Source organism: Rhinolophus hipposideros (genome assembly GCF_964194185.1).
Source record: "Rhinolophus hipposideros genome assembly, chromosome: 8".
In the NCBI taxonomy this organism is placed as follows: domain Eukaryota; kingdom Metazoa; phylum Chordata; class Mammalia; order Chiroptera; family Rhinolophidae; genus Rhinolophus; species Rhinolophus hipposideros.
This window is the reverse complement of record NC_138054.1, coordinates 81,128,339-81,155,311: the sequence shown is the minus strand read 5'-3', so window position 1 is coordinate 81,155,311 and position 26,973 is coordinate 81,128,339. Positions and strand designations below refer to the sequence as shown.

Here is a 26,973-nt window from a genome sequence, read left to right as displayed (position 1 = left end):
AAGCCTGTCCTGGGCCGTCACAGATATTTCAGTTTGGTCTGCACATGTCCCCGTGTGACGATTAAATCACTATCGGGCTTCCCTACTAGAAATGGCACTTCCTCAGGTGAGGACAGGCTCTGTTAGGGGGCCTGGCATACAGTTGATGCCCAGTCACGATCTGCTACGTGAGTCCCTGTGTGTGTAAATAACTCTTTGTTCACGACAGAGCTGTGTGGACGAGAGTCAAATCTGTGAGTGTGAATAGGGAAACTGTGTGTGTGGATGGATTTGTATAGAGGGTCGTCTCAAGAACCCCTGACCTGTGGGAGGGCAGGTCTGGGAAAAACCAATACATTCTGTGGCCAGCACGCAGGCTGGCTGAGGTGAGAGGGAAAGCAGACCTAAGTTCCCTTGACTCTCTCCTCCAAGCCCCTCCTAAAATAGGCCCAGGGGCTCTGTGCCACACTCCACAATGCCTCTGGGCAGTGGGACCAGCCAGGTGGGTGCCAGGCTGGCCCCTGCCTATGCCCACCCCCACAGGCTCAGAGGCCCAGCCTTCTGCCTGCACATCTCACCAGAGGCCTAACCCCAGCCTGGCTTGCTTGCCTGCCCACAATGCCCCATCCCCCAGGCCTGCCTCACGAGCAGCAGTTCTTGATCGGAGAGAAGGCGGGCCTCCAACCTCCCTGCCTGCTTAGCCACCTTCCCCCAGCTGCCAAGAGATGATCTGGAATGTTCCAGATTTCAGGTGGGGGAAGGGATCTTGTTCCTGACTCGAGGCCTTTACACTTATTCTGCCCTCTATCCCGGACCACCCTTCCACAGCTCCTTCCCACTCGGACCTCAGAGAAGCCCTCCTGATACCCTTGGTAAAGGCGAACCCCTTCCCACCCAGCCTGTCACGCACTGCCCACTGCCCATCTGAAATTACTTTATTGTTTGTCTGTCGGCTCATTTTGCATCTCGCTTCCCCACTGGAAGATAACTGCATGAGGCCAGGGACCGTGTCCATCAGATTCACTGCTGTTTCCTCAATTCTTAGACACTACCTGGCATCTGGCAGGGACTTGATAAACATGTGTTGAACGAACAATGGCTAATGGAAGCCTTGAAAGAATCCTGTGAGGTGAAAACTGCCGCCGTTTACAGGTGTGGAAACAGGTTCAGCGAGCTTAAGCCTCAGACCCGGTCAAGATTAGAGACTGAGTTCACTAGAACCCTAACACATCAGAGCGTTTTGTAGCCGATCTTCCCATTCTATAGGCAGGAAAATGAGCCTCAGAGAGTGATGTTTCTTCCCTCATGCAGCACATAGTCCGAGATAGCCACCCTGTTATGCTGGGCTGGCCCTTTAAAAATACTCCTCACTCTTTTCCCTCGCCCTGAGGTGGAGACTACTAATACCCCTGCCACGAGGAAGAAACCACTGGCACAGTCCAGCCAGGGGAGGTACTACCCAAGGTCACCCAGCCAGGCCTCAGCGCAAGCGTGGCTGGCTGCAAAGCTGGCATTTTCAGGGCCAGTGTCAAGGTCAGTGCCCAAGGCCAGGAGCATGCTCACATGTAAGCAGGTCTCACCTCTTGGCAGGTGGTGAGATTCCAGAGGGCAGAGGCAACACATGGCAGTTCTGTCCCCTTTGCAGGGCCCAGCACATAAGATGATACGGCAATAACTGATCGCTGGCATCACCCTGTGCCAGGCTCTGGTTTTAGATGCTGGCACCGATTACCTCATTTAATTCCCCACAACAGTCTACAAGGTAGGTGCTCTTATTGTCCTCATCTGACAGGTGAAGAGACCGAGACCCAGAGAAGTTAACCTGTGCTCTACACAGTACTGGACTGACAAGAAGTAAGAAAAGTTGAAGTTGGTATTTGAACTCAGACCTGCCCGAAAACAGAACCCAAATCTTTCCATGTTCCACCCAAACAAAGGGACCCGAGCATGAGCACTGCCAGGCTGTAGAGGCAGGCAGGGCCAACCAGACTGGGGGGGAACCTTAGTGCTGCGAGAGAGAGAGACGTGAAGGACCATCTCTGCCGAAGATGGGCCTGGGGAAACTGCCCAGAGATAGACTCACTTCCCAAGATCACACAGGAAAACAGGGTCAGTTCTAGGATCAAAACCATTTGGAGGGGATCTTTTCTTGTCTCTTTAAGCTAAAGAAGTGCTTTCCTAGAAGAGGGGGTCTCTCTGGTGTTGGGTGTCTCCCAGGAGTCCTTCCTAAGGATGTGGCCTTCCCCAGAAGGGGGCATCTCCTGGGCCCACAGGAAGATAGAGAGGGACAAGCAAAGGGGCTTCAAGGCATACAAGAGCGGAGTTGAATAGAGGATGGAAAGGAGGGCGGGCTAGGACCAGTGACTGTGTAGACCAGAAAGAGCAGACTCGTGGGAGTACTAAGTAATCCTCATCCTTACCTCATTGAAGGGCCACTGTGGGGGGTGGGAGACCCAGAGGGCGCATCTAGGCTCAGGCAGCTGTTTCCAAGTAAGGAAGAACTTTTTTTTTTTTAATTTTTATTGGGGAATATTGGGGAACAGTGTGTTTTTCCAGGACCGATCAGCTCCAAGTCAAGTCGTTTTCAATCTAGTTGTGGAGGGCGCAGCTCCCTGGCCCATGTGGGAATTGAACCGGTGACATTGGTGTTAATGAGCACTGCGCTCTAACCAACTGAGCCAACCGGCTGCCCAAGGAAGAACTTTTGATATCCATCTGAGCTGCCCAGCGATGGAACGGCTACTTTAAGGGTAGTGAGCCAACTGTCACTAGGAGTGAGCAAGAATGGGCTGGTCAAGGAGCTGCTAAGAGGTCAGGGATGGTAGGTTTCCAGCGGTCTATGGTGTTGCCACAAAAAAAAAAGGTGCATATTTCTCAGGAGACCCCCAAAGGCTTCTTTAAATACGTACAGGGGTTGTGAACCCAAGGATGGGTTCCTAGCTAAGTGGGAGGCCATAGGAGGGTACCTCAAAGGTCTCTTCCATTTCCAAAGGTTCTAGGAGGCCCCAATTCTCTGATGATAAGATTTTACAGAGTCAGGAGTCTAAGACTCAGTGGTGCTGCAGGCCAGTCACTGACAGCATATCCAAATGCCTACCCTGCTTCAATCTGGCCCCTCCCCTCTCTCCAAATTGACCCCCGACTTTACTCGTCCTTATCCCTCCAGCCACACTGGCCTCCTCCCTATTCCCAGAATACACTAAGTTTGTTCCTGGCTCAGGGCCTTTGCACTTGCTGTTCCCTCGGTCAAAACTGCCCCCTTAACCCTGCTAACTTTTCCCACACCTGGCTCCTCTTATTCTTCAGGTTTTGGTTCAAATGCTACCTCCTCCGAAAGGCCTTCCATGAATCCCTCCATCATCCTCCAGCCATGTAGCACAGGGTGAGGTGCAAACGGAAGCCTGGCTACTTTTGTTCAAATCTCAGTCTTGCCAAGAGTCCTTGAACAGGTTACTTAACCCTTCTATGCCTCAGTTTCCTCAGTCTAACCAGAGACAATAACAGGACCTATCATATGAGGTAGTTAGAGGATTAAATCCATCAATATATGGAAAGTGCTCTCTGGAACACAGCCCAACATGCAGTAAGCTCTAGTTAGAGAACAGCTCTTGCTTTTAAATTCAGCACAACCATCACAGTTTGTTTTCTTGCCTATTTACATACCATCTTCACTACTCTTCCATTTTGGAGATGAAGAAATTGAGGTTCAACAGCACCTTGAGCTGAGCTGCCGCTGAGCTCCCGGATAGCTCAGTTGGTTGGAGTGAGTCCTCTCAACCACAAGGTTGCTGCTGGTTCGACTCCCATAAGGGATGGTGGGCTGTGCCCCCTGCAACTAGAAAACGGCAACTGAACCTGGAGCTGAGCTGTGCCCTCCACAACTAAGATTGAAAGGACAACAACTTGACTTGGCAAAAAGGCCTGGAAGTACACACTGTTCCCCAATAAAGTCCTGTTCCCCTTCCGCAATAAAATCTTTAAAAAAAAAAAAAAAGAAATTGAGGTTCAAAGAGGTGACGTACTGGCCAAACCAAGCTCTCTGAAGATAGGGAATGGGCCTGTCTCATTTTCTGCGGAACCTACAGTCCCTAGAACTAAGCGTGGCAGGCATACAGTAGGTGCTCAATAGTTACTTGTGGCTGAATGAATGAAAGAATGATGAATAAATGACCACAACTCTGTCACTCTGAGGTCTGTGCAGCCAGGAGCCTGTGCGCTTAAGATTCTAACTCAGCCTGCCTCTACCCACCCTAGTCCCAAGGTCAATGAAGTTGAGTCCCAGCTCAACGAAGCTCCCAGCCTCTCTCAGAAGTGGCTGTTGGGACAGGCAGGGTAATGAGCTGAGGACCAGCATCCAGGCCTCTGTCCCCAGTGGGACCCCTTTACCCCAGCTGGGCCAGGGGGATGAGGCAGGAGCTGCCTTGGCATTCACCTGGGGGGATTCCTGCCCAGAGCTATGGCGGCAGGTATGGGCTCAAGAAGCAGCTGCGAGCTCTGACATCCTGTGCTCTGCCAGCTGCCTGCGGGGCCTGCCCACTAGATGCATAATAGATGAGGAGGCCCAGCGGGCTGTGCCTGCCTGGCATTTCAGAGCCACTAATGAGGCCAGTTTTGTGCTTCCTGCAGCGGCGCACAGACCCCCCCAGGGCCTCTGGCTCAGTGATTACAGAGAGAAACCACCTGAGGACAGGGGCTGCCCATCCAACCCCCCTACTTGGCACAGGCAGCATCCAGGAACGTGAGGGTTAAAGGTATGGGCTCAGGTTGACCACTCTGCCAGTCTTGGTTTGCCACACATGGACTGTGTACCCCTGAGTCTCAGTTTCCTCATCTGTAAAATGAGGGGAGGGAGATGGTAATAGTCTCTACTTTGTAAAGCTGGTAGAAGGATGGCATGAAATAATTCAGATGAAGTGTCTGGCCCAGAGCCTGGGACCCAGAAAATGCTTCCTATATGGGAGCAACTGGTACCATTACTGGCAAGGGTAGGTATCTCAGCAACTAGGTGGGCCTTCTTGGTTGGACAAATGGAGCTGGGCTGTGACCCGTTTTGGAAGTATTTGGGGGTCACCTCCCCCTCCCCTGCCACTCCATAGCCAGCACTTCCCTCACTCCCATGGCTTTCCCGTCTCTGGCCAAGTTCCCTTCCTTGGCAGGAAAACAATCTGGTTTCAAATCCAGCCCGTGCCAGCTCTGTGACTTTGGGCCAGAGCCTTCACTGCTTTCAGTCCTGCTTTGGGCCTCTAAAATGGGGACACTAAGGCCAACTTGCAGGACTGTCATCACAACTTAATGACAGTAAAATGTCATTAGCTTCAAGGTCAAAGTTGAGTCTCCGCTTCTCAGGGTATTTCCAGAACCCCCCTTCCCTGCACAACTGCACCTTGCCATTCTCCCACCCTGGCACTGCTCTACCTCCTTCCTCCCCTCATCATTTGAAGCCACCTTAAATGTCCATCCCCCATTAGGGCTGCAGAACCAAAGCCATCCACTGTCCCACTGGCTCTTAATCCTCCTACAGGATCTCATTCCTCTGACATTTGCACACTTGTTCTGAGCTCCTCTACTGCAGATACCTTGCTGACAAGGGGTAGGGAGCAGGGGAATCCAGCCCTGATTACATCTGGTCTCTACCAGGCGTCACGACTCCCCTGGTCGAAATCACAATCTCTTGACTATTTTTTTTAAATGGGTGGGGGAAACCACACCTCCTCCATGAAGCCCTCCCAGCCTACTTGACAAAGTGTCACCTGTTCCACTCTCCAGACACATTCAACTCAATTTCACAAACATTCATTAAGCATTTACTGGGTTCAGGTAGCTGTGCAAGACTGTGTAGAGAACAGGTAAAGAGAGTACAGCCCAGCTTTAATGGAACTCATGCTAGAAAGTGGATCTAAGTGAAAAGTAACTCCAGTAACCCCTGCTTTCATGGACCTCAGAGCTTGCCTTGCACTGCAGTGTTATGTAGACATGTTCATCTCAACTGAGATTAACTTACTGGATGATCCAATTCAACAAATACTCATTGAGCATCAGTAGAGCACAGAGAGGGGAAGTGACCTGCCCAAGGTCACACCACTAGTATGTGGCTTAGGCAAATTCAAATACCTATCTGTCAAGCTCCAAAGGCCATGCTGTTTCCACTACCCCAGGAAAGAGCACTAATGTGTACTCTACAGGCATGACAAACAGGAGGGGGGGTCTGCTAAGGAGAGAAAGATAGGGTGTGTGGGGGGAATCAGGAAAGAAAACACTCAACAGTGACAAAGGTGGGCTGGAGGTGTGGCAAGGGTTTGTGGAAATGGAAAGGGAGAGCATATCAGGGGGAGGGGACAATATCAGGGGGAGGGGACAATGTGAGCAAAAGCATGAAGATGGTGCTCACGAGGGCCATATTCCCATTGATCAGAAATGAGGGCTACAGGAGAAGTTAGGCCCAGACTAGAAAGGGGGGTGGAGACAGGCCTTGAATGCCAGGAAATCATAATTAATAGTCAAAATGACCTTCATTTTACATTGATTATATGCCAGACACAGCAATTGGCTTCCAGGGGTGGGGGTGGAAGGGAAGGCGTAGGGGTCAGCATCTTGGACAGCAGCTCTAACAAGGAGGGTGTGAGGCAAGGCATTGTGGGTAATAGGCAAGTCCTGGTGATTCCATAATCTTACACTATTATAGGTATGTCAGCTGAAGCCCAGAGAGGGGAAGGGACTTGCCCAACATCACACAGCAGACTAGTTTCTATCAGTCCTGGACCCTCATCTCTGACTCCTCTTTCAGGGCTCCCTAGAGTGGGCTTTCCGGATCACCCCTCCATCTTCAAGTCTTCCCTCAAGTGCATTCCCTCAGACCCGTGCTGTGGCCTGGAGGCCCTGGGACAGAGTGGGGAAGACTCTGGGCTCTGCAGAATCTGGAAGACTAAGATTCAAATCCCAGCTCTGCCACTGACTAGCTGCGTGACCTTGGGCAAGTCACTTCCCCCGTCTGTCCATTATTGTTTCCATCTATAAATAGAGATAACAGTCCCTAACTCGGGGATGTAGTAAGGGTTATGTGAGATGATACAGTTCAACCACCGAATAGTACCTCGTACACAGTAGGTGCTTATAAAGTGGCAGTTGTTGGGATACTGTTATTGAACTCCTTGAAGGAAAGGAGGGAGACTTCCTCACCTCCATCTTTATCTCCCCTCACCCTACCCCTGCTCTGGGCCTAGCACACAGTCTTGCACATAGTTGAGGCTCAAATTGCCTGGGCACAGCAGCACTCCATAGGCCCAGAGAGGGAGAGTAACTGGCCCCGGGTTACACAGAGAGCATCAAAGGAAAATAAAAGGGCAGGCCCTGGAGCTCAGCCTGGGCACCCCATGTGCCTCCCACCCCATGTGTGGCTTCCAGGGGACTCTGCCAGCAGGTAGGGCAATAGTGCCAGGTAGAGTTATCCAACAGCTGGGGGGGCACTGCAGGGCTGGGGACCCTGGGAAGGCCTCAGCAGGGGCAGGAAGCAGGAGCCAGAGCCACTGGGGGCTGTCCTGCTGGAGTTGAAGTGATAGCAGGAGCAGCCAGCCGGGCCCATGTGATGCTGGTGCCAGGGAAGCCGGGAGGTGCCCGCCTGCTGGGGCCCACGGGGAGCTGTGAATCCCGAGGTGTGGCTGCACCTCCACCCACTGCTCTCTGTGTTGGGGAAGCTGCAGACACAGCTGCCTCCTTCTCTCCTCCTCCAAAGAGAGAGCAGCCCCACACTTAGGAAATGGGCTAGAGGAGAGGGTTCTGAAGGCTGTGTGTGGAGCAGGACTAGAGAGTTTGGGGGTCAGCAAAATGGCTAAGGGCACCCTCAGCCCAGCTAGGAGCCACCATGAAGTGGGAAGGAATAGAGGAGAGAAAAAGGAAGGAAACACTGTCAGTGAGGGCCTACGATATGCCAGGCCCTGTTTTAGGGTTTTTTTTTTTTACAACTTTACACTCTGTTAAATCGGCATTTTAATCTCCATTTCATAGATGAAAACACTGAGTTTCAGAGAGGTTAGTGAATTGCTGACGGTCACACAGGCAGTGGCAGAGCTGACATTTAATCAGATTTGCCTGACTGCCAGGTGGAGCTCTAGAAAGAACCATAGGGGAGACTATATGGAGGCAGAACTGGTAGAGGGCCCGCCCACTAGGGGTCTGGAGAGGATGGCTGGAGGGTTGGTGGGGTCTGGTCTGGCATTGTAAGGTGTGGTAATGGTTTGAGAGTGTCCCCAGGATCTAGCCAAGCAGCCCAGCCCCTCCTGAGGGCCCCTAGTACTTACCACACACTCCGGCGAGGGGCAAAGGACTTGTCTACCCTGAAACACAGCAAGAGGGGTAGTAGGCTAAGGGGCAGCCCCTTCTTACCCAACCTTGCCCAGCACATCAGGCCAATCCCACTCACCCCTGTGCTCCCAAAGGGGCCTGGAGGAAGTGCCAGATGCATTGTCACCAACCCCAATAGGCTACAGGGGCCCCAGTGTCAGAGGAGGGACATGGGAAGGTGTAAGGTGCAGGAGTAAGGGAAAAGAGGCAGCATTGGGGACACGAGGTAGAGGGGCAGGGGCCTGGATCAGGAGATGAGGTGGCAGCAGGCGTGGGGGTCAGTGTGGGAGATCCTAGAACATGTGGAGTGGGACGGTGACCACAACAGTTTGGGGTCAGAGCAAGGATGTGGGGTAAGGCTGGGGCCAGCTTAGAGTGTTTCCAGACAGGACTGAAGGGTGTGGATATTTAGGAAGAACACCTCCCCGACTTCCCCAGCAGCCTGCCTTGATCCTGGAGCTGGAGCTCACTCACAGCCACCAGGGGACGAAAGCCTGGGAATCTGGGAGGAGGAGATCCACAAGGGCCTTCCTCTCCTACCCCATTCACAACACACATGCACCCTGGCCCCAAAGCAGAGCCAGAGAAAAGCTCAAGCCCCCAGGGTCCAGGGGCCACCCCTAGGCTTTGTATCCCCCCAATCCCTTCAGATCCTGTTTCAGAGAGTGTGTGGGCAGTGCGCCCTCTCAGATCCTCCCCCAAACCCCCTCTGAGGGCACCTTGGGGTTGGGGAGGGCTGGAGAGGGCTCCACCATCTTGCCCAGCAGGGGCCAAGGGGCTCAGCAGCTGTTGGGACAACAAACAACTCTTGGCTCCCACGCAGAAGCCAGAGGAAAATATGGAAGGGGCCCCAGTCCACATTCTGCCAGCTTGGGCAGTCATCTGGCGGGGGGAGGGAGGGAGCGCAGGGCTGGGAGCTCCCAGGAATTAGCTAATGTGGATGCTGCAGATGGAGAAAGTGAGGCCAGAGCGGCCAGGACTTGCCCAAGGTCACACAACAGAACCCAGGCCACTCCCGGGGCTGCCTCTGGTGTCAGCTGACCAGGAATCTCAGGGCTCAACCCAAGCTCCTTTCTTCACCTGATGGCTAGTGGGGCCCCAGACAGAGAAGGCAGCCCACCCAACCCCTCTGCCCCGGTCCCCTTGGAGGTTGGAGGTCCAGAGAGGGGAGGCACCTTGGAAACCATCCCCACAGCTCAAAGGGCACCTAGTCTACACCAGCAGCATTACATGTGTGAGCCCCAATTGCTCTGCACCCCAAAGGTGTGTGTCCCTCTTACTATAGGGAGGCAGGGCTTGGTGAGGGTTATGCCAACTACTTGGCAGGCCAGGGAAGGGGCTCGCACCCCAGTCTGTCTACCCAGATTTCCCTCCCATTTACCAAATTCCTACCCAAGGCAAGAATTTCCCCAGCACAGCTCTGCAACCCTCTGAGACGGGGACTTGGGGTCAGGAAGGATAGTGACCCAGAGAGGGGCCAGCCACCTCTCTGCCGACTTCCCCCCAGGTCTCCAGGCCCAAGCAGCCAGCAGCCCTGGGAGGAGGGGGTCCCTAAGAGCCAGGGGGCCTGCGATAGGGGCAGCCCAGGTGCGGGAGGTGGAGGTTGGCGGGACCTGCCACCTGACATAGCTTCTTGGGTCCCTTCCAAAGCCTCAGTGCAGGGGCCCAGTAGTTTCAGAGGCCAAGTGGGGGCTCCTTCAGGGCCTCCCCTGATCTACCTCTTCCCACCCTTACTATACGTGCACCCAGGAGTGCACGCGCGCGCGCACGCGCACACACACACACACACACACACACACACACACGCCCAGCTTCCTGGGCATAAGCACTGCCACCCACTTGGCACACAAACACAGAAATGCCCACCTTTGCGTTCACGACCCCACACGTGTACATGGACATCCAACAGCAACACACACACACACACACACACACACACACACACACACTGACCACCACCGCACGCTACGCCCTGGCATCAAACCGCTCTTCTCACCCACAAGCACACATCCACAACTACTGTACAGCACCTCCCCAACCCAAGCCGGGACTCAGGCGGGCGCACGCGCACACGCGCACACGTGCACACGCGCGCGCTCCCACGGGCCCCTCGCGTGCGCACGCGGGCGCCCCCCGCCGGCGCACCTACCCTCCGTAGGCCCCGAAGGTGAAGCTGCGCTTCCGGCAGGTCATGGTGCCGCCGCCGCCGCCGGCCTGCCCATCTGGCGGGTGGCGAGCCGGAGCCGCCTTCCCGGTGCCCGGGTCACCTTGGCAACTAGGGCTGCCCCGCCCCCGGCCACAAGCCCCGGGATTGTCCGCGCCTCCGCGGGCTGCAGTCCAGCGGCCGCGGGCAGCCGCGCGCAGAAAGGGCCGCTTGTTCGCGCCGCCCTCCGGCCGCCCGGGGGCGGGGGCTTCGTCGCACTTTCCCAGCTGGGACTTCGAGGGCAGGGCCGGGCGTGGCCTCCGCGGAGGCGAAAGGGGGTGCGGCGGGTGGGGGTGGGGGTGGGGGGCTGGCGGCAAGACGAGGCTGACCCTCCACTCCCAGACGCGGGGCGCCCCGGGCTGCGGACCCTCTTCTGTCTCCCTAAAGCCATAGCTGTCGGTGGAACCGTCACCGTCATCACGAGGCGGGAGTTCACAGCAGGTCGGATCCAGAACTTGGAATCCAGGGTCAAATGGTCTGCACTGTGGGCAGGTCCCTTGCCGCCCTGTAGGTACCTCGAATTTCTTATCTGTAGAATGGGATTAATCCCCTCTACGCCAGGGCCCGTATGGTAATGGCATGAGTTAATGCATGCAGAGTACTCAGCCAGGCCTGGCACAGTAAAGGCTCCATACCAGCTACAAGAGTCCTGCACTGTAGGTCAAACACTCTGCTCCTCAGGCAAATGAGTGAGTAAAAGCAGGAATGGAGTCTCCAACAGCCCTTCTATGGCCCACTCTTATCCCCCTCTCCCACGAGTTCCCCCACCCTTACCCCTCTACCCCCCTCCCCTCCACACACACACACAGACGGAGCAAACGGGAGGAAATGGAGATGCCCCACTCTCTTCTTAAACATTCATCCAGCCTGGGTTCCCTCACTCAGCAACAGTGGGCTGAGTCCTGGAGCGGGCCACACATTCACTGAACCAACACTCTGAGCCCGGGCCTCTGCACCCAGCTCATCCGGAGCTCAGTCCAGTCCACCCGCGGACGCTGTCTCTCCTGCCCCACGTAGAGATATGTCAGGAAATGCGGGACACCGGCCCTGCCCCCAGGACTCACCCATCCCTCCCTGAATGCCCATTCTGCCCCTCAAAGAGGGAGGGATTATTCCCCACTGCCCTGCACCCAGAGAAGTCCCCGGAGCCTTGAGGTTTTCTACAGGGTGTTCTGTTTAAAAGGACTGTAGGGAACAGACACAGTGGGGGGACACAACGATAGGGTGGCAGGAATGCTTCAGAAGCCTTTCAGGAACTATTCCACCTGGGCCCTGGGCCAGGGCGCAGTGAGTGCCATCTTCCCCTGGGAAATGATTGGGCTGGATACAGGGCTCCAGTGTGCCTCACCCAGGCGCGGGTAAATGGGGCAGCGTTTTCCCCATTTCAGATGAAGAAACTGAGAGCCTGGCTCACAGCAATAACCTCTCTGGGGAAGGAGTGGTTCCACCCCCAACCCCTCTGCCCCCACCCTGGACCCCTTCTCTTCTCCACACAGTCTGGTGGGCAGGGGAGCTCACCAGAGCCCTTTGCCGAGTTCAGAGTCCAGGCAGGGCAAGTGTGATTTCCTTACCCCTACAACGACCCCCTTGGTTTGGTTCTCAGAGGAGGGTCTGGCTCCCTCTTGGCAGGGTGCTCTAGAGCCAGGGCTGAGTGGAGGGACCACCCTAGAGCAGTGTGGGAAGCCCACTTCTCACAGGGCAGTCCTACAGGGCTCTGAGGGGCGAGCCCTGGGAGCACTGAGGTTGGCTGGAGGAGGGAGGAAGTCTTTCCTTCCTGAGTGGTAGCAGTAGGGGGAGGGCAGAGAGCTGGAGGGAGAGGAGCACCAGGAGCTGGGCCTGGGCCATGGCGGGATGTGCAGTGCCAGGGCTCCTGCCACTTCCAGGCTGCTGCATCCCCTGGACATGGCCTCAGCCTTGCCAGTCTGTCTTGTCAGGGAAAATGATTCCTAAGTCGGTTCTGCATGTCCACTTGGCAGGGTGGCCAAGAGGCCTCCAATGTGCCAAGTTTCCCAGCCTGGCCTGGCCCCTGGGAGGACCTGCTGGTATTGGGACAGTGGGCCCTTGAGAAAGGCCATAGGGGGCTGCAGGGTTCCTGCCGAAGACAAAGAGCCCAGTGTAGGCTCCCGACTCTTGGGCTCGGACCAGCTGCAGCTGCCTCACTGGCAAGAGCTGGGGGTGGGGTGGGGGTGGGGGTCACGTTCTCTCAGCGAGGGATGCACAGGACAGTCCTTGACCAACTCCTGGTCCCTTGGGCAACAGCAGAATTTAAATGCACCTTCTTAACCTGCAAGGCCACTTCCAAGAATTTAGCCTCTGCATCATGGCATGTGAGCCTGAAGATGAATGGCCAAGGACAAGGGACAGGAAGGCACATGCTTATATCCTCATCCTTATGAACCCCCCGGCCAGGGTTCAAATCCCAGCTCTCCCACTTGTCAGCTGTGTGACCCTGGGCAAGTCACTTAATCTTTCAGTGCCTCAGTTTCTTCATCTGCAAAGTGGGGTTCATGAAGGGGTCAAAGGGTTTTGCCAAGATTTAACTACGTGAATACTTGTAAAGCACTGAGAATAGTATTTGAATATCATGTGTTCGTTAAACAAAACGGAGGCTGACCTCTATGAAATCCCGATTTTTGTAGAGTTAGCAAAGATTTATAGTAAGAGCTCCACAACAAATTAATGGCCAGCCAAAGGGAATCCGGCAAACAAATTAAGCTCAGTTTATACCATGCAGTACCATGCTGCTGTTGGAAAGAATGAGGCAGATCTATGTGTGGGATGTGGAGCAACCCACAACACAGATACACAAACAGGCAGTTGAGTATGGACGTAGGCGCTGACCAGGCTCTGACATTCCTTAGCTGTGTGACCTCAAACACATTATATACCGTCGGACATCCAGCCTTCACTGGCCCTGTGACCAGGAACTAACTACTCTGGTCAGCACAGAGCCCTGCTTGCCGACTGGCACTGGGAGGTCATTGCCAACTTTGAGGTGGGATAGAGTGCCCTTCTTCCTTTCCCTCCAGCCTCTCACCTAGAAACCCGAGCCAGGCTGGCCTACAGGGGCCAGGACCTCCTTCTAGAAGGAAGCACCCTCTACGGGGCCTCCTACATTTGCACCCAAGTTCAAACATGTGCTAGACTGTGTTAGGGAGGAAGGAAGGGTACAGGGGCGGAGTGTCCCAGAGTTCCTTTTCCAAGTTCATCCTGGGTTGAGCTCTGTGAGTTCCACCCACCATCTGCCTCCAGCTCCCCTTTCCCAACCCAGGGAAATGTAAGTGTATGAAGAAGGGCAGACTCCTGGAAAGATCTTAGGCCTAGGCTCCCGGTGGGGTAAGTGGGGTCGATTCTTGCCAGGGGTCCCCAGCAGCCTTCCACCCCTGCCCCCCCAGTCATTCCCATTCAGGATATCTGCCCGGGGCCTCCTGGGCAGGGGACAGGGTGGCCCTGGGCTTCCTGCCTGGCCAGCAGCCTCCTATGTGGCTCTGCATTAATCAGTTTTCCTCCCTGGACCTCAGTTTACTCATCTGTTAAATATCCACTCTCACCTTGCTGGGTCAGAGAGAAAATAATGGAAAAATGCGTTTGCCTTCAGAGAATTCCATCGGCTTGAAGCACCATTATTCTTAACCCATTGCCTTTCTAACCAAGCCACACCTACCCAATCCAAGGTGCTGCAAACCCTGAGCTCCTGGAGAAGGAGTCTCCTGGAGGGTCCCCAGGCCCTGGGAAGGGAGAGAGGAGTGGGTGTGGCTTGGCCCACACTCTCTCCACAAGCAGCTACCCAGTGAGGTTACCGACCCAGCCACCCCCGTCCTGGCTCTAAGACCTCTACCCCATTCAGTGGTTTCCTGCGACCCCTGCCTACTCAAAGTATCGTCATTAGGGATCAGGGCAACTGGCCTAAGCCAGAATGGCCAGAATAAATGCCTCCACGGAGGCCCCCACACCTACGGATGTGACTCTGGTCGCCATATGGACCATGTGCCTCTAGGGTCCTCGAAATCAAAACCCTTCTGGAAACACAGACACACATGAGAGCATGTTTTTCTTCCTTCAGTCATGCATGTACTGAGCACCTACTGCGTGCCTGACAGTGTTCGGGCACTAGCGACAGCATGAACAGGTCAGGCCAGGTCTGTGGGGGACCTGTGTGCACACCTGCACAGGAACATCGCGAGGTCACACATGCACTTGCCCTCGTCCTTTGCACAGAGACGTCTAACTCGTGCCTACGGAGATCATATCAAATCAAACGCATGCAGACATACTCATCAGCCCCTACATTGCAAACCCACATGCAAAGGTCAAATCAAGTTCACATCCACAGGTCCCAAATCACTGTGTGCTCACTGACTATAGCTGGCTTTGTACACACGTGTGAGCACATGCCACTCACAACAGATTCATGCACAGAAATCAAGGGCCCACATGCCCTTATCACACGCACACACACACACACACACACACAGCCCAGTTAAAAGAAACGATGGCTCTTTGGGGGTTGTGGGGTGTGCACCTGCTGCATCCCCAGGGAGAGGGGATCCAAAGCCCCTCTGACACATTACAGACTGGAATCCAGTCAGCCTCCTTCCGCTACTCCCCTGCTAAGGGCACGGTCCTCCCCACCCATTTTCAGGGACAGGTAGGCTGAGCTGGAAGGGAGACTGCTTGATGGCCAGCGCTCCACTCAGGGCAGCTGGGCTGACAGAGCCCTGCACCAGGGGCAGGGGACCTGGGTTCTGCTGGTCACTCATGTTTCCTAGCACAATCCCTTCCCCTGTTGGGCTTCTGCTGGTCCATCTGTAAGATGGCAGACGGGATTCCCTGACAATTCCTTAAGGTGCCACCCTCCCACTCAGCCAGCCAGCCAGCCCAGGATTCTGTGAGCCCTCTTCATCCCAACAAGGCCCCCACCTTGGCAGTGGTTCTCAACCTGGGTGGCTCTGCGCCACAGAAAGCTTTAGGGTTGCGTTCCTCCTCAGCAATCACTGGGGGTCACCACTGTCATTTAGTGGGTCGGGGCTAGGAAAGCCATGCAGGGGAGAGTCCCACCCAAGGAAGACTTGGGGATCAAATACCCCAGATATTTCTGTGGGTGAAAAGCCCGTTGATCTCATCCTAGACATAACTCTGATTTACATATGAGTATTTTTTAGTGTGGCTTTAATACATACTGAGTCTTCCAAAGATGCAACTACTGGAGCCATTCAGAACCAGAAGTCAGAAACAGCGATAAGATTTTTCTGTCCTTAAATCTAAACGTACACACACACACTTGTTTACTTCATTAGGTCCTGTGGTGTGAGCATGCCAGAGTATTTATCTATGGAAGTAGGGGGCTTTTACTTATCTTTTACAAAATACTTAGGGCAGTATTTTGTTTGGTTTTTGAAGTTAGGTGTGTACGTAGGCTTATTATCTAGGAATGCCATTACAGGAAAATGAATGCTCTTTAAAAACTTGTTCTGGGACTCAATCTCTGAGTTCGCCTGCCCTTCCCTCTCGAGTGTGTATTTTCATTTCAATGAACTCCCTGTGATTTCCTGAAAATAAATAAATTAAATACTTGTTTTGAAACGGGAGTCCGCCGCGGTCCCGGGCGCCCTCCAACGACCACCACAGGAACTGCAGTGCGAGGGGCGGGCGGGCTCCAGGACCAGGGACAGCGCCAGGGCGTCTCTCCTGGGGAGGGTGGCGACCCCGAGGGCGCCCAAAGGTAACGCGCTGTATTTCCGGGCTGCGCGCTCCCCACCCCCGCACTCCTCACCCCTCCCCTTGTGCGGAGGCGGTCCCCAAAGCCTGCCCTCTCCCTTCTCCCTGGTGTGAACTGCCGCTCCTCTTCCTGGACACAATGGCACACACCTGGGCGCCACAATGGCGGCACCTGTGCCACCGCCCACCGTGTTCCCGCCGCCTCCTCTCCCCCCCCCCCCCCCGGAGCCGTTCGCTCCGTGTGCAGATCACGGAGCCGCACCTACGCGCCCTGGGACCTCTGTGATCCCCAAGACAGCCATGGCTGATGGAGAAACTGAAGCTTGGCAACAGCAGACCCAGCTCTTCTGATGCGCAAGACCTCATCTGCCATCACACATGCACCCCAGGAAGAGAAGCCATTTGTTCCTCAGGCACTGTGCCAAGCACTCTCGTTGGTTCAGTTCTCATGACCACCCTGTAAATTAGGTGCTGTTATCCCCCAGTGCAGACCAGGAAACTGAGGCCCTGATGGGCTCTATGGCTTGTCCAAGGGTCAGCGGAAGTACAAGTGACTGTACTTCCCTCTGAGGTCTTAACTCTCCTCTGAGTCACCCTCAGGGACACTGCTGCTGAGGAGACAGCCCTTCAAAGAGCCCACACTGCCCTGCCTTGACGTCCCTGGAGGCCTCTTCTACCTTGCGGCTCAGGTGGGGTGGATGCATGAGGCCCCACAGCTCGCACAGGAGAGCCCCCATCTCCCCATCCTCACAAGCTTTAGCTTCACAAAGCACATGGTGAGTGCTTACTAAATACTTGCTGCTTGGCTGAAGCCCTACCTTCCAGGAACCAGGATTCTAAATGCATAACCACACAGCCTGGGCACAGAATCTGGACACAGAGCAGGGCAGAGTGAGCCACGGGGTAAGGGCACAGGTGTGAGAGCCAGACAGGGTGGGGTTCCAGCCCAGTCCTGAGCTGTGTGACTCTAAGCCTCAGTTCCCACATCTGGAAAATGGCAGTATACTGGCTCTTAGCTCACAGAGTGATAGAGAGTATTAACGAGGTGATGCCCGTAGGGAGAAGACTGGGCACAGCGCCTTGTGCCCACAAAGGGCTTGCATGGAGGTGGTTGCTAAGGCTGTTGTCGGTAGGATCTTCTTTGGGGTGTACAAAATCCAGGAGCCCCTGCAGAGTCATGCCCCATTTCCCACAAGGACAAATCAGGTCACACCATACACCACGGGTAAATCTGAGGGGCAGAGAAAGAGGACGCAAATGCTGTGTGGGGTTGTGTTGGGGACAGAAGGAGGGGGAGGGGCAGCCACCTTTGGTGGGGGCAGAGAGTTTAGGAATGTCTGGAAACCCACCTCCTGCCTAACCTCTGACCCTCAGCCCCTGGCCTCTGATTCCAGGTCAGCTCCCTGATCTCCTCAGCACACCATAAACATTCAATGAATGAATGATGTCTCAGGTCGGCTATAAACAAAAAGAAAACTAAAACCCATTTTATTCCTATTATCATACATATAGGGGTTGACATTAGCCTGGGTTTAGAGTTAGATGGATGTGTGTTTAAATCCAAGCCTCTGTCACTTCCTGGTTTGTGACTTTGGGCCATTTTCATAACCTCTCCAAGCCTCAGTTTCTTCATCTATAAAGGGGATGGTAATGGTAATAGTACCTGCCTCATAGCATTGTTCTTAGTGTTCAGTGTAAAGGGCTCATCGCTGGCACAGAGCAGGCACCCAATAAGTGGAGACTGGCTTTACTACTGTTACTGACACGTGCTAGCACAGCCATGCCCTGAGTCAGGGGACCCAGGTTTCTAGACGCAGCTCTTCCTCTGGCTTACTCACTGTGATTGTGGGCAGCTCCCTCACCCTCTGGGCCCCCGTTTGCTTCTCTGTATAATTGGAGAGCTCTCTAATGCGCCTCCTCCGTCTGATTTTTCTGGGGCAGCCTGGCTCCCATGGGCAGATCGGGTGGGGAGGCCTCCGGAGAACAGGTCTGCCCCTCAGTCTATCACTCTCATCATGGAGAAGGGGACTGTGTCCCAACAACAGGGAGAAAGGAGGGCATTGCTGGGAGTCCCAAAGTGCCACCTGATACCTTCTGTTCCCATGCTGACCTCTCAGAATCCCCCCCCCCCCCGCCCCTCATGCAGGTTGCAGTCCTGAGCCATCCCTCTGGGCTCCTCAGGGGGCCCAGGTGGGGGATGAGCTTAGAGAGATCTGGATTTGAAGCCCAGGACCAAGGCCAGATGTGTGCCTGAGGCCCATTTCTTTGTCTCCCTGAGCCTCAGTTTCCTCAGCCTCAAAGTGAGGAGGAAAATAACTGCCATACGAGTTCTGCCGGCCCCCAGGGCTCTGGTGCACATCAGAGGCAACCCAGATGTGAAAGCCCTTTGCGAATTGCTACCATCAGGCGTAATCATAATAATTATTAGCTGTAAAACGAGGGGGTTGGACCAGCTGATCTCCACGGGCTTCTCTCCAGCTCTGATGCCGAGGATTTCTCGTTTTCCGAGCTGGGAGTTCATGCAGACAGAGGGGGCCGGGAGAAGCCGGGGACTGTGAGATTGTACTTCGCCGGGAACCTCTACAAACAAATCTCCCCATTCATCCTGTTCCCTCAACCGAGTCCAGGGCACTGAGCCCCCTGCATGGGCCATGGGGAAGGGAAAAGGGAGGGTGGAGAAGCTAGGGGTTCAGGGTCCTGTCCTGAAGGTGTGGGGACAGCTCCAGAGTGTGAGCTGCCCCTGCCAGAACTGCTCCCACTCCTTAGGGCACAGCCCATTTCTTTCTATTGTGCCCTCCCCTGCCCATCTAATTCTGGATGCAGTACACGAAGTGATTGAAAGTGGAGTCAGACAGCCCTTAATTCAATCTCAGCTCCAGCCACATACCAGCTGGGTGACCTTGGGGAAGCTAGTAACGGTTGCTCTGAGGGTTAAATGAGATAGATCTGTGAAAAGTGCTTCACATAGGACCCAGCATACTGTGAAGGACTCAATTCATGCCCCGCACCTGCGTGCCATCAGCCTCCATTCTGCTTCTCCCCTATCAAAAGCCTTCTGGAATCCCTCAGCCAGCCAATTCCCACCGTGGCTGACACAGGGCAGATCCCAACAGTGTAGCATGCGAGCAAGGGCAGGGGACAGGTCCCAGAGCACAGGTCCTCTGCCCCCCACAGGATTGCGGAGGGCCACACCTCTGTAGCCAGGGAGGTCTAGGGGCCTGCCTGGTGAGTGGCACAGGTGAGGGCTCTGCTCCAGGGGCGCTTTCCAGCCCTGTTTCTGGGGGTTGGAAGTCCTGAGGGAGGGACTGTAACGGCACCTGGAAAAGCTCCCACATCTCAGGTGGAGGCAGGTGGTGCATAGTGCAAGGATGGAGCCCACCTACCCAGAGCCTTCAGCCCAGGGCGTCCACTGCCTGTTGCTCGGGCCAGCACGAGGGCCTGCGGCAGTTTGCGAGGGTGGGTGGCCTCTCTCAGAACCTCCGAGGTAGGGAAGAGGCAGCAGAAGGGGAGGCTTGCCCACCGACAGCCTGGGCCTTGTTCTGGCAGCCCCTCGCAGGTCGATGACATGTCCTACTTTTGAGAACCGAGGAATCAGGGCTGCCCCAGCAGCTCTGGCACTGAGTTTGCAAGCAGAAAGGACTTTCCAAGGTCAACTCCACAGGCCACCTCCACCCCACCTCCAAAGCCCTAACTCAGAAGAGGGGGGGCCTTAGAGAGGGCTGTCCTCTGAGCTGGGGATGGGGGTGTCTTTCCGTCGCAGACTTGAGGCTGAGAACTCAGGAGCAGGACAGAGGGCTAGACCCACATGCCTCACCCTCCACTTCCCCCAACAGCCTGACTGCAGCAGGCATGTGGCTCCTGCGGCCTTGAGAAGGTCATATGGCCTCTCAGGTGGCTCAAGAATCTGTCCTTACCCACAGTCTCCCCAAATCCCAGCAGCCCCAAATTCTCGGGATCCTGAGGAACAGGTAATTGCAAGAAACAGCATAATTCCACCAAAGACACAACACACCTGAGGATTCACATAACACGGTCCTAGCTGGCTCTCACGGGAGCCACACTGCAAGGGAGAAGCTGCATCCACCCATTGCACAGATGAAAGGGAGGCTCAAAGAGGTCGGTGACTTTCCTGAGATCACCCAGGTCGTGGGGTGGGGAGAACATGGGTCTCCTCATCTCCAGCCCCATCATTCCCTGATGGGTGGGTGCCACGTCCTTTCACCTGCTCCTAGGATGGAAGAGCTGGAGCCATCTCCTTTGCATACACAGGGAAAATGAGACCCATGGAAACAGCCAATGGAGCCACACTGACACAGCAGGCAGAGAGCAGAGAACTGTGCCAGGTTACTTGCTCATTCCTAGATATGAATGAGCCAGCCATGTACCCAAAGCCAGCCCACAGAGAACTCAGCCAGTTTCTCCAATGATTTTCCCATTGGCTTTCAGGGAAATGCAAACTCCTTAGCCTGGTATTCAAGGCCCTTAATAGCTGATCCCAAGTCAACACTACACACACCTTCCAGTGAAGCCAAACCGGTGTCCTGATCCCCACCTCTCACGCTGCAGCTGGTCACATCCCCAGAAACACCTTCATTCCTCCTTTCCAGATGCAACTCATAATTCCACTAATAGCCACCATTACCATTGATTGACCACCTACTATGTGCTGGGCACTGACTCCTTATGGGTAAAACTACCCATCTCACGTGATGATAGCAATGCCAAGTGCCTTGGAAATGTGAAGTTATGGAAAAATTGCCTACAACCCCAAAACATTGAAGAAAAGGCTTGTTTTCTCTTGCTGTAATAAAATATTTGAAGTTTTTAAAAAAATATTTTTCTGGTATTTGTTTTTCCTTCTGTGCACTCATATCTTTGAGTGCAGCTCTGTGTTTTTCATAGCAGCTTCCAACCATCATGCCTGATCTGCAAACACTCACAGGAGGGCAGGCAAACAGGGCTCATCATCCCTGTCTGTGGAGAAGGAAATGAGGCACAGAGAGTGCAAGTGACTTGTTCAAAGTCACACAGCAGAGACCAGACTTGGATTCCTGACAACTCTCCGCCCATCTCCTCTTAGTCCACAGCAAATGCCCATGAGGAGCTGGGCATGGCCCTGGTATTTGCCTACATTAGTCTTCTTAACCCTTGAAACAACCCCATCAGGGGCATGAAGTGGGTGAGCCCCACTTTACAGATAAAGAAACAGAGGCCCAGAGAGATGAAGCAACTTGCCCCAAGTTATGCAGCTAGTAGGAGCCAAAGCCAGAACTTGAACTCAGGTCTTCTTCTTCCAAAAGGGGGCCCGAGGGAGAGTGGCCCCATGCGGGCAGAGGTATTTACTAACTGAGTGGGCAGATTACTTCACCTCTTTGAGCGTCTCCTCCTCACCTGAGATGTGGCCACAGTAGAACCACACTGGGCTGTGGTAGGGCCCAAAGGATGCCATACCCAGCTCCTCTGTGTTCCTAGGACACATATTACATGCTCGATAATCGCTTAGCAAGTGTGCAAATGAGGTCCTACCATGGTGCCAGCGCATAGCACAAGCATCACAGGTTTGGCTCCTTTCTTCCAATTGGGAAGGCTGTATCTCAGTAGAACACCCCTGTCTTGGTCTGTCTCCCCACCAGCACCCCTCTGCTTCTCCCTTTCTGCTCTCTGAGTCACATCCTGCAAGCACTAGTCGTCAGCCCTAAAAATAGAGCAGATCTGGGGGCATAAAAATGCCCATAGATGTAAACTACAGTTGCAGACTTGCTCTCAGGTCCACCCTGGGGACCCCAGGGTGGCTGCCCCAGGAAATCCCAGACTGGCAACCCCTGCTTGACCTAGCGTAGACCTAGAGTTTTCAATCTGCTGGAAGTCCTTGGCCAAGGGCCCCCTCTTGCCTTATGCTGCCCAGCAGGCCCAAACTTCCTTTCCTCATTGGCACAAGGCTGCCACCTCCCACCTCACACTCCCTAGGTAGGCTGAACTGCCTCCCAGAGCTAGAGATGGGCCCAGAGAGGGGGAAATAATTTGCCCAGGCCACACAGCCCGCAAGAGGCAGGACCAAGCCTGGACTCGAAACCAATGCTCTTAGCAAGCCGAGGGTGAATGCCCAGGTGAGAATGTCAAAGCCCAGAGCCCCCACTGGACCCCACCTAGCATCAATCTGTCCTGTAGACTTATCTGAGCCCACAGAAGCACCTCTCAGCAGCTGCTTCCCAGCAGTGCCAGAGGTCCAGCCATAGGGTCAGGGCCCAGCCTGCAGAGGTTCTGCCAGGCGAGGAGCTAAGCAGAAGAGAACTCGAGGTTTGCCCTCCCTTCACACCAGTTGGTCCCCAGCCTTGCTGGAGGGAAAAGCAGAAACCAGGACTCAGCAAGGCCTCTTGGCAAAAGTGGCAAAGGAAACAGAACCCCAGGGCTCCTTGAGCTTGACCTGGGGGTGTTCTGTCTTGGGAGGGGCCTGTGGAGTGGCACCTTCAGGGGCATCAACGGGGGAGCCCGAGGGAGAGGCTCCTCTGGCAACCTGGCAGGTGCATGTGGTGGGGGGCGAGAGGAGGTCCATTGAGGGGAAAACGCCACGCAGCTTTCCAGTGTTCTTACCCAAGGTGGGTCCACGTGAGGCAGAAAAGAAGGAAAGTGAGGTGTTCTTGGGGGTGGTCAGAAGGGATTCTGCCACCTCCTCTCGGGGTGATGAGTTCACATCCCCCACGCAGGAAGCAGATGCAATGCACGCATGCGTGTACCCGTGGTGGCCTGGGTGTGGGTGGGTGCATGCGAATATCTGCCAAGTTCATGTTTAAGGGCATGAGGCTTTCTTGTGCTCCTTCCTTGTGTATGTATCGTGTGTGTGCCCGGAGAAGATAAAGGAAGCAGATATCAGGCAGATAAGGGCTTCAGAGGGAGCTCTTCTTGCTGACAACCACCTCCCATCTGTGTGTACGCATCGGAATGGGGTGTCTTGATGTTTGTAGTTATCACTGAGGAGTCAGAGGTGGCGGTCTTGGCCTGGGTGTGCCCAGGGGTTCCTGTGTCTGGATCTTGGGGTATTTGTGAGTCAAACCGTGTTTGCGTCTGTGTCTGGCTGTGTGAGGGTCTCGGTGTTTGCGCAGCGCGTGAGGCTGGTCAGCAGCCTCTGGCAGCCAAGACAAAGGCGTCCGTAGACAGACAGGTGGCATGGAAAACAGACCTGCCCCAGGAGTCCTCAAAGGGCCTCCCGGCTCGGCTCGGTACGTGACAGCCGGGCCGGGGGCAGGGCCAGGTGAGAGGGAGGTAGAGAGCAGGATCGCAGGGCTTCCTGACCCCAGGCCTGTGCAGATTTTGCGAGGGGCTGAGGCCCGAGTAGCAGAGTCCCCCCAAGCCAAAAGGAGACCCTCCGCATTTCAAGAGGCCAAAGGAAGAATCCTTCTTGTCTCCTGGGGGTGTTGATGGGTAGAGCCAGGAGAAGGACACCCTGAGACCCCTGCCAGGCAGACATCCCTGGGCAGAGAGGGCTTTGCCCAAGGAAGGTTGTGAGCTAGGAAGGTCCCAGGGTGGGAACTCCATCATGGCTGTGGGAAGGGGGCAGCAAAGCAAACGTGGGGCTCCCAGAGGGGGAGGTCTGAGGTCTAGACCCTAAGGTGTAGGGGTTCTCCTGAACCTGACCCAGCTTCCCCACCTCCATTCAGATGCTCCCTCACCCCCAGGCAGCACAGGGGAGCAGGTCCACTGTGGATCTCTCCACCCCGTCACTGACCCTTCCTCCACTCCACTGCTGTGGAGACCCACCTTGATCAGGAGTCAGAACCAATGCTACCACGCAGAAGGCAACTCTGTGACCTTAGGCAATTTATTTAGTCTCTGTGAGCCTCAGTTTCCTCATCTGTGCAATGGAGTCGGCCCCTGCCCTTGAAACATTGCTGTGAATGAGGAAGGTGCTCACATCACTTAAGGATTAATCATTACCCTGGAATTCTTTCCAAGGCCATTAGGCACCCCTCCCTTTTCCCCAGACCCTCCAACTGCCAGGGGGGCTCAGAGCAAGGCTAAGGTTCAGATAGAGGAGTGGAGGGGGGGGGGAATCCCTGGAGCCAGCTGGGCATGGCCACCACCTTCCCACTCAGCTGCTGTGCCAGGCCTAGATGCCTTTTCAGGGGCATCTTTGATTAATGTTCCTTTCTTCTCATTGGCTAGGAAACTCAGGGCTGCCCTCCATTCCCAGTTTTTCCCCTCTGTCACCCTGGTGAAGGAGGGACAACTGTCCTGTGTCAGGTGGGCTAGGAGCCTGGGACCCAGCTCCCTCCTGGGAGGAAATGATACCTCCTTACTTCATTTTCCCTCTGCCTTTCTCTTCTACTCTGTCCTGATCCCGCTTCTCTCGTGCCCCTCCTGCTGGCCTCTGACTTTGTCCAGGGAGGGGAATGAAGCCCGGGGCAGGTGCCAATGTGCCATGTGTGAGGGGTGGGGTGTCCTCCTTCATTCCACCCCCAGGCCCGTGGTATGACCCCAAGGGCTCGGGGGTCACACACAGGTCGGGGTCTAAAGACTGTGGAGGGAGGGCGCCCACCTCTTGAGCTAATGTGTGCGTGTTCGTGCACACACCGGATATCTTCCCCAAGCTCAGGCGCCCCACGACGGGCACCGGAGCGCCTGTGGGGCGTGAGAACCGCCCTGTGGATTCCCAACGAGTCTTCAGATGCTGCGGAGCCAGGGGAAGCGACGAGGGGGCGCCTGATTTCGTGACGCGTGGTGCCTGCTCTGCTGTGGGTCAGGGCCAGGAAGCGCCAGAAACGCTCTGCCCCTGAAGAAGCAAGGACACCACTGCCCTCTGGCTCTGGGTGGTTGGACCTGGGGACCCCCACTTCCCTCCACTGAGGACCGAGCGCCTCCTCCTGGGGGGTGTGAAGGCCCCTCCGCAGGGATAGAGGGAACGCGCCCACTTCTCCACGTTCCTTGCTCTGAACCTCAGGCGCCCCTCCTCGGGGAGAGCGGAAGGCGAAACCCCCACCCACGCCGTGGGGGGCGACCCGAGCCCCCTCAGCGGCGGCCAGGCGCCACCCCCGCAGGCGGGGGGCTCGGCCGGCTCAGCCCAGGCCTCGCGCCCCACTCCCCGCCTCCAGCGGCGGCTAAGCCCAGCCTGCGCCCCTCTCCGCCGACCCTCGCGACCCGGGTCCCCGCCCGTTCAGCCCACCCGCGCGCGCAGGGTCTTGGCTGCCAGCCAAGGGGAGCCCCGGGCACCTCCATGCCTTCCCTTTCCCAGGGCCGCACCCCAGGGGGGCGGACTCACCCGCGGGCCTGGGCCGGGGGCGTCCTGGGCTCGGCAGTCCGGTGCCCGCGGCGGCCGCTGCAGCTCTGCTCAGACGCGGCTCCGCGTTCGCCGCCGCCGCCGCCGCCGCCGCAGTTCGGGGAGGGGGGCGTCACGTGACCGCCGAGCACTCCCTCCCGGCGCCGCTCCCCTCTCACTGCGGAGCTCGAGCCGCGGGCGCGGGAGCGGCGGAGGCCCCCACCCTGCCGCTCGCCGCTCCTCACAACAGGTCCCGGGGGCGGGCGCTCTGGGCCCCCGTCTTACAGGTGGGGAAACTGAGAACCGACGAGGACAAGGGCTGACTCAAGGTTACACAGCTGGACTGTGGCAGGGCCCTGGCGAGCACCCAGCGATGAGGCCCCTGCTCCAAGGGGAGAGGGACAACTTCTGGGGCAAATGGGGGACACGCCCTAGCCCCCCACCCCCTGGATCGGCGTGTCTGCAGGGAGCCAGGGAGAAAGGAAAGGGAGCGCGGGGTTAGCGGGGCCAGGAGGCTGTGTCCGGGCAGCACGTCCACCGCACACAGGCGGTTGATGCGCGTCCTTGCAGAGGACCCGCTGCGGTAACATTCTCCAGCCGGTTGGCAGTTCTGTACATCCTCACTAGACGGAGCAGCTCGCTCCCCACTTCCGACCTGACCGGGAAAGGGGGGGTGGGGAAAGGCAAGCCTCCGGCCACGCTCTAAAGAAGTAGAGGGAAGGCAGAAGTTGGGACCGGACAAGCTGGAAAACCCAGGCGGGAAGGGGTCGCAGACACCACCTTAGTCTGACCTCTGAGGCCTACAATGGGGAAAGGACTTGACCAGAGCAGCAGTAGCGGTGCCGCTGACACTTGTGGCTCCTGGGCCCCACTCCCCATTGAGGGGAGTCCTGCTTGTGTCACACACCTTACTCTGTTCTCCCCCGGGATCCCCTCCAAGGGCAGCTCTTGATGGAGGAAACAGGCAGTGTGTCTACAAGGCCGGAGCTGTGGGTGCAGTGGGTGAGGAGGGTATATATACTTGGTGGCCGAGTCACACAGAACATTGTTAGAGGGGATCTTTGAGACCTCTGGATCTCACCCCCTGGCTCTAATAACTAGGGAAACTAAGGCCAACGAGGGGTAGAGACAAACTTCCATTTCATCAACCATTTAGAATCAGTGGGTCAAGGTGACAGGCCCCTCCAAGGCCAGCCGGTCCTCTAGGCCCACTTCACAGATAGGACTTAGGGTGCATGCAAGACTTGTATTCATTTATTCAACATATTTATTGAACACCTGCTGTGTGCTTAACAAGTGACTGTCGTTCCACCTCCCCCTCTTTATTTTCCCAGCCACAGGGACTGCATTTCATTAAGGAAAAGATCTGGGGCCTTCAGCAAACATTACATCCGCCTCTGGAAGATCTGAAACATGCAGGCCCCTGAGTGTTCAGTCCCGCGGGGGCTGGGCCCGTGGCTATGTTTCCTCACAAAGAATCTCACTC

The 26,973-nt window shown here is 55.7% G+C and overlaps 1 protein-coding gene across 14 annotated transcripts in view; it reads right to left on the bottom strand.

The window, feature by feature from the left end:
- Positions 1-25,636, bottom strand: part of RAP1GAP (RAP1 GTPase activating protein) — a 64,128-nt gene extending 38,492 nt beyond the window's left edge. For 2 of the 14 annotated variants that reach the window (XM_081056245.1, XM_081056250.1), the window contains exon 1: positions 10,466-10,649. In XM_081056245.1, the coding sequence (XP_080912371.1) occupies positions 10,466-10,509 (44 nt within the window). In that variant the 5' untranslated portion in view covers positions 10,510-10,649. Of the gene's footprint in view, positions 1-8,273; positions 8,310-10,465; positions 10,710-25,490 lie in introns of those variants that run through there. The other 12 variants (XM_081056243.1, XM_081056241.1, XM_081056248.1 and 9 more) reach the window with 12 other exon arrangements.
- Positions 25,637-26,973: the final 1,337 nt, after the last annotated feature.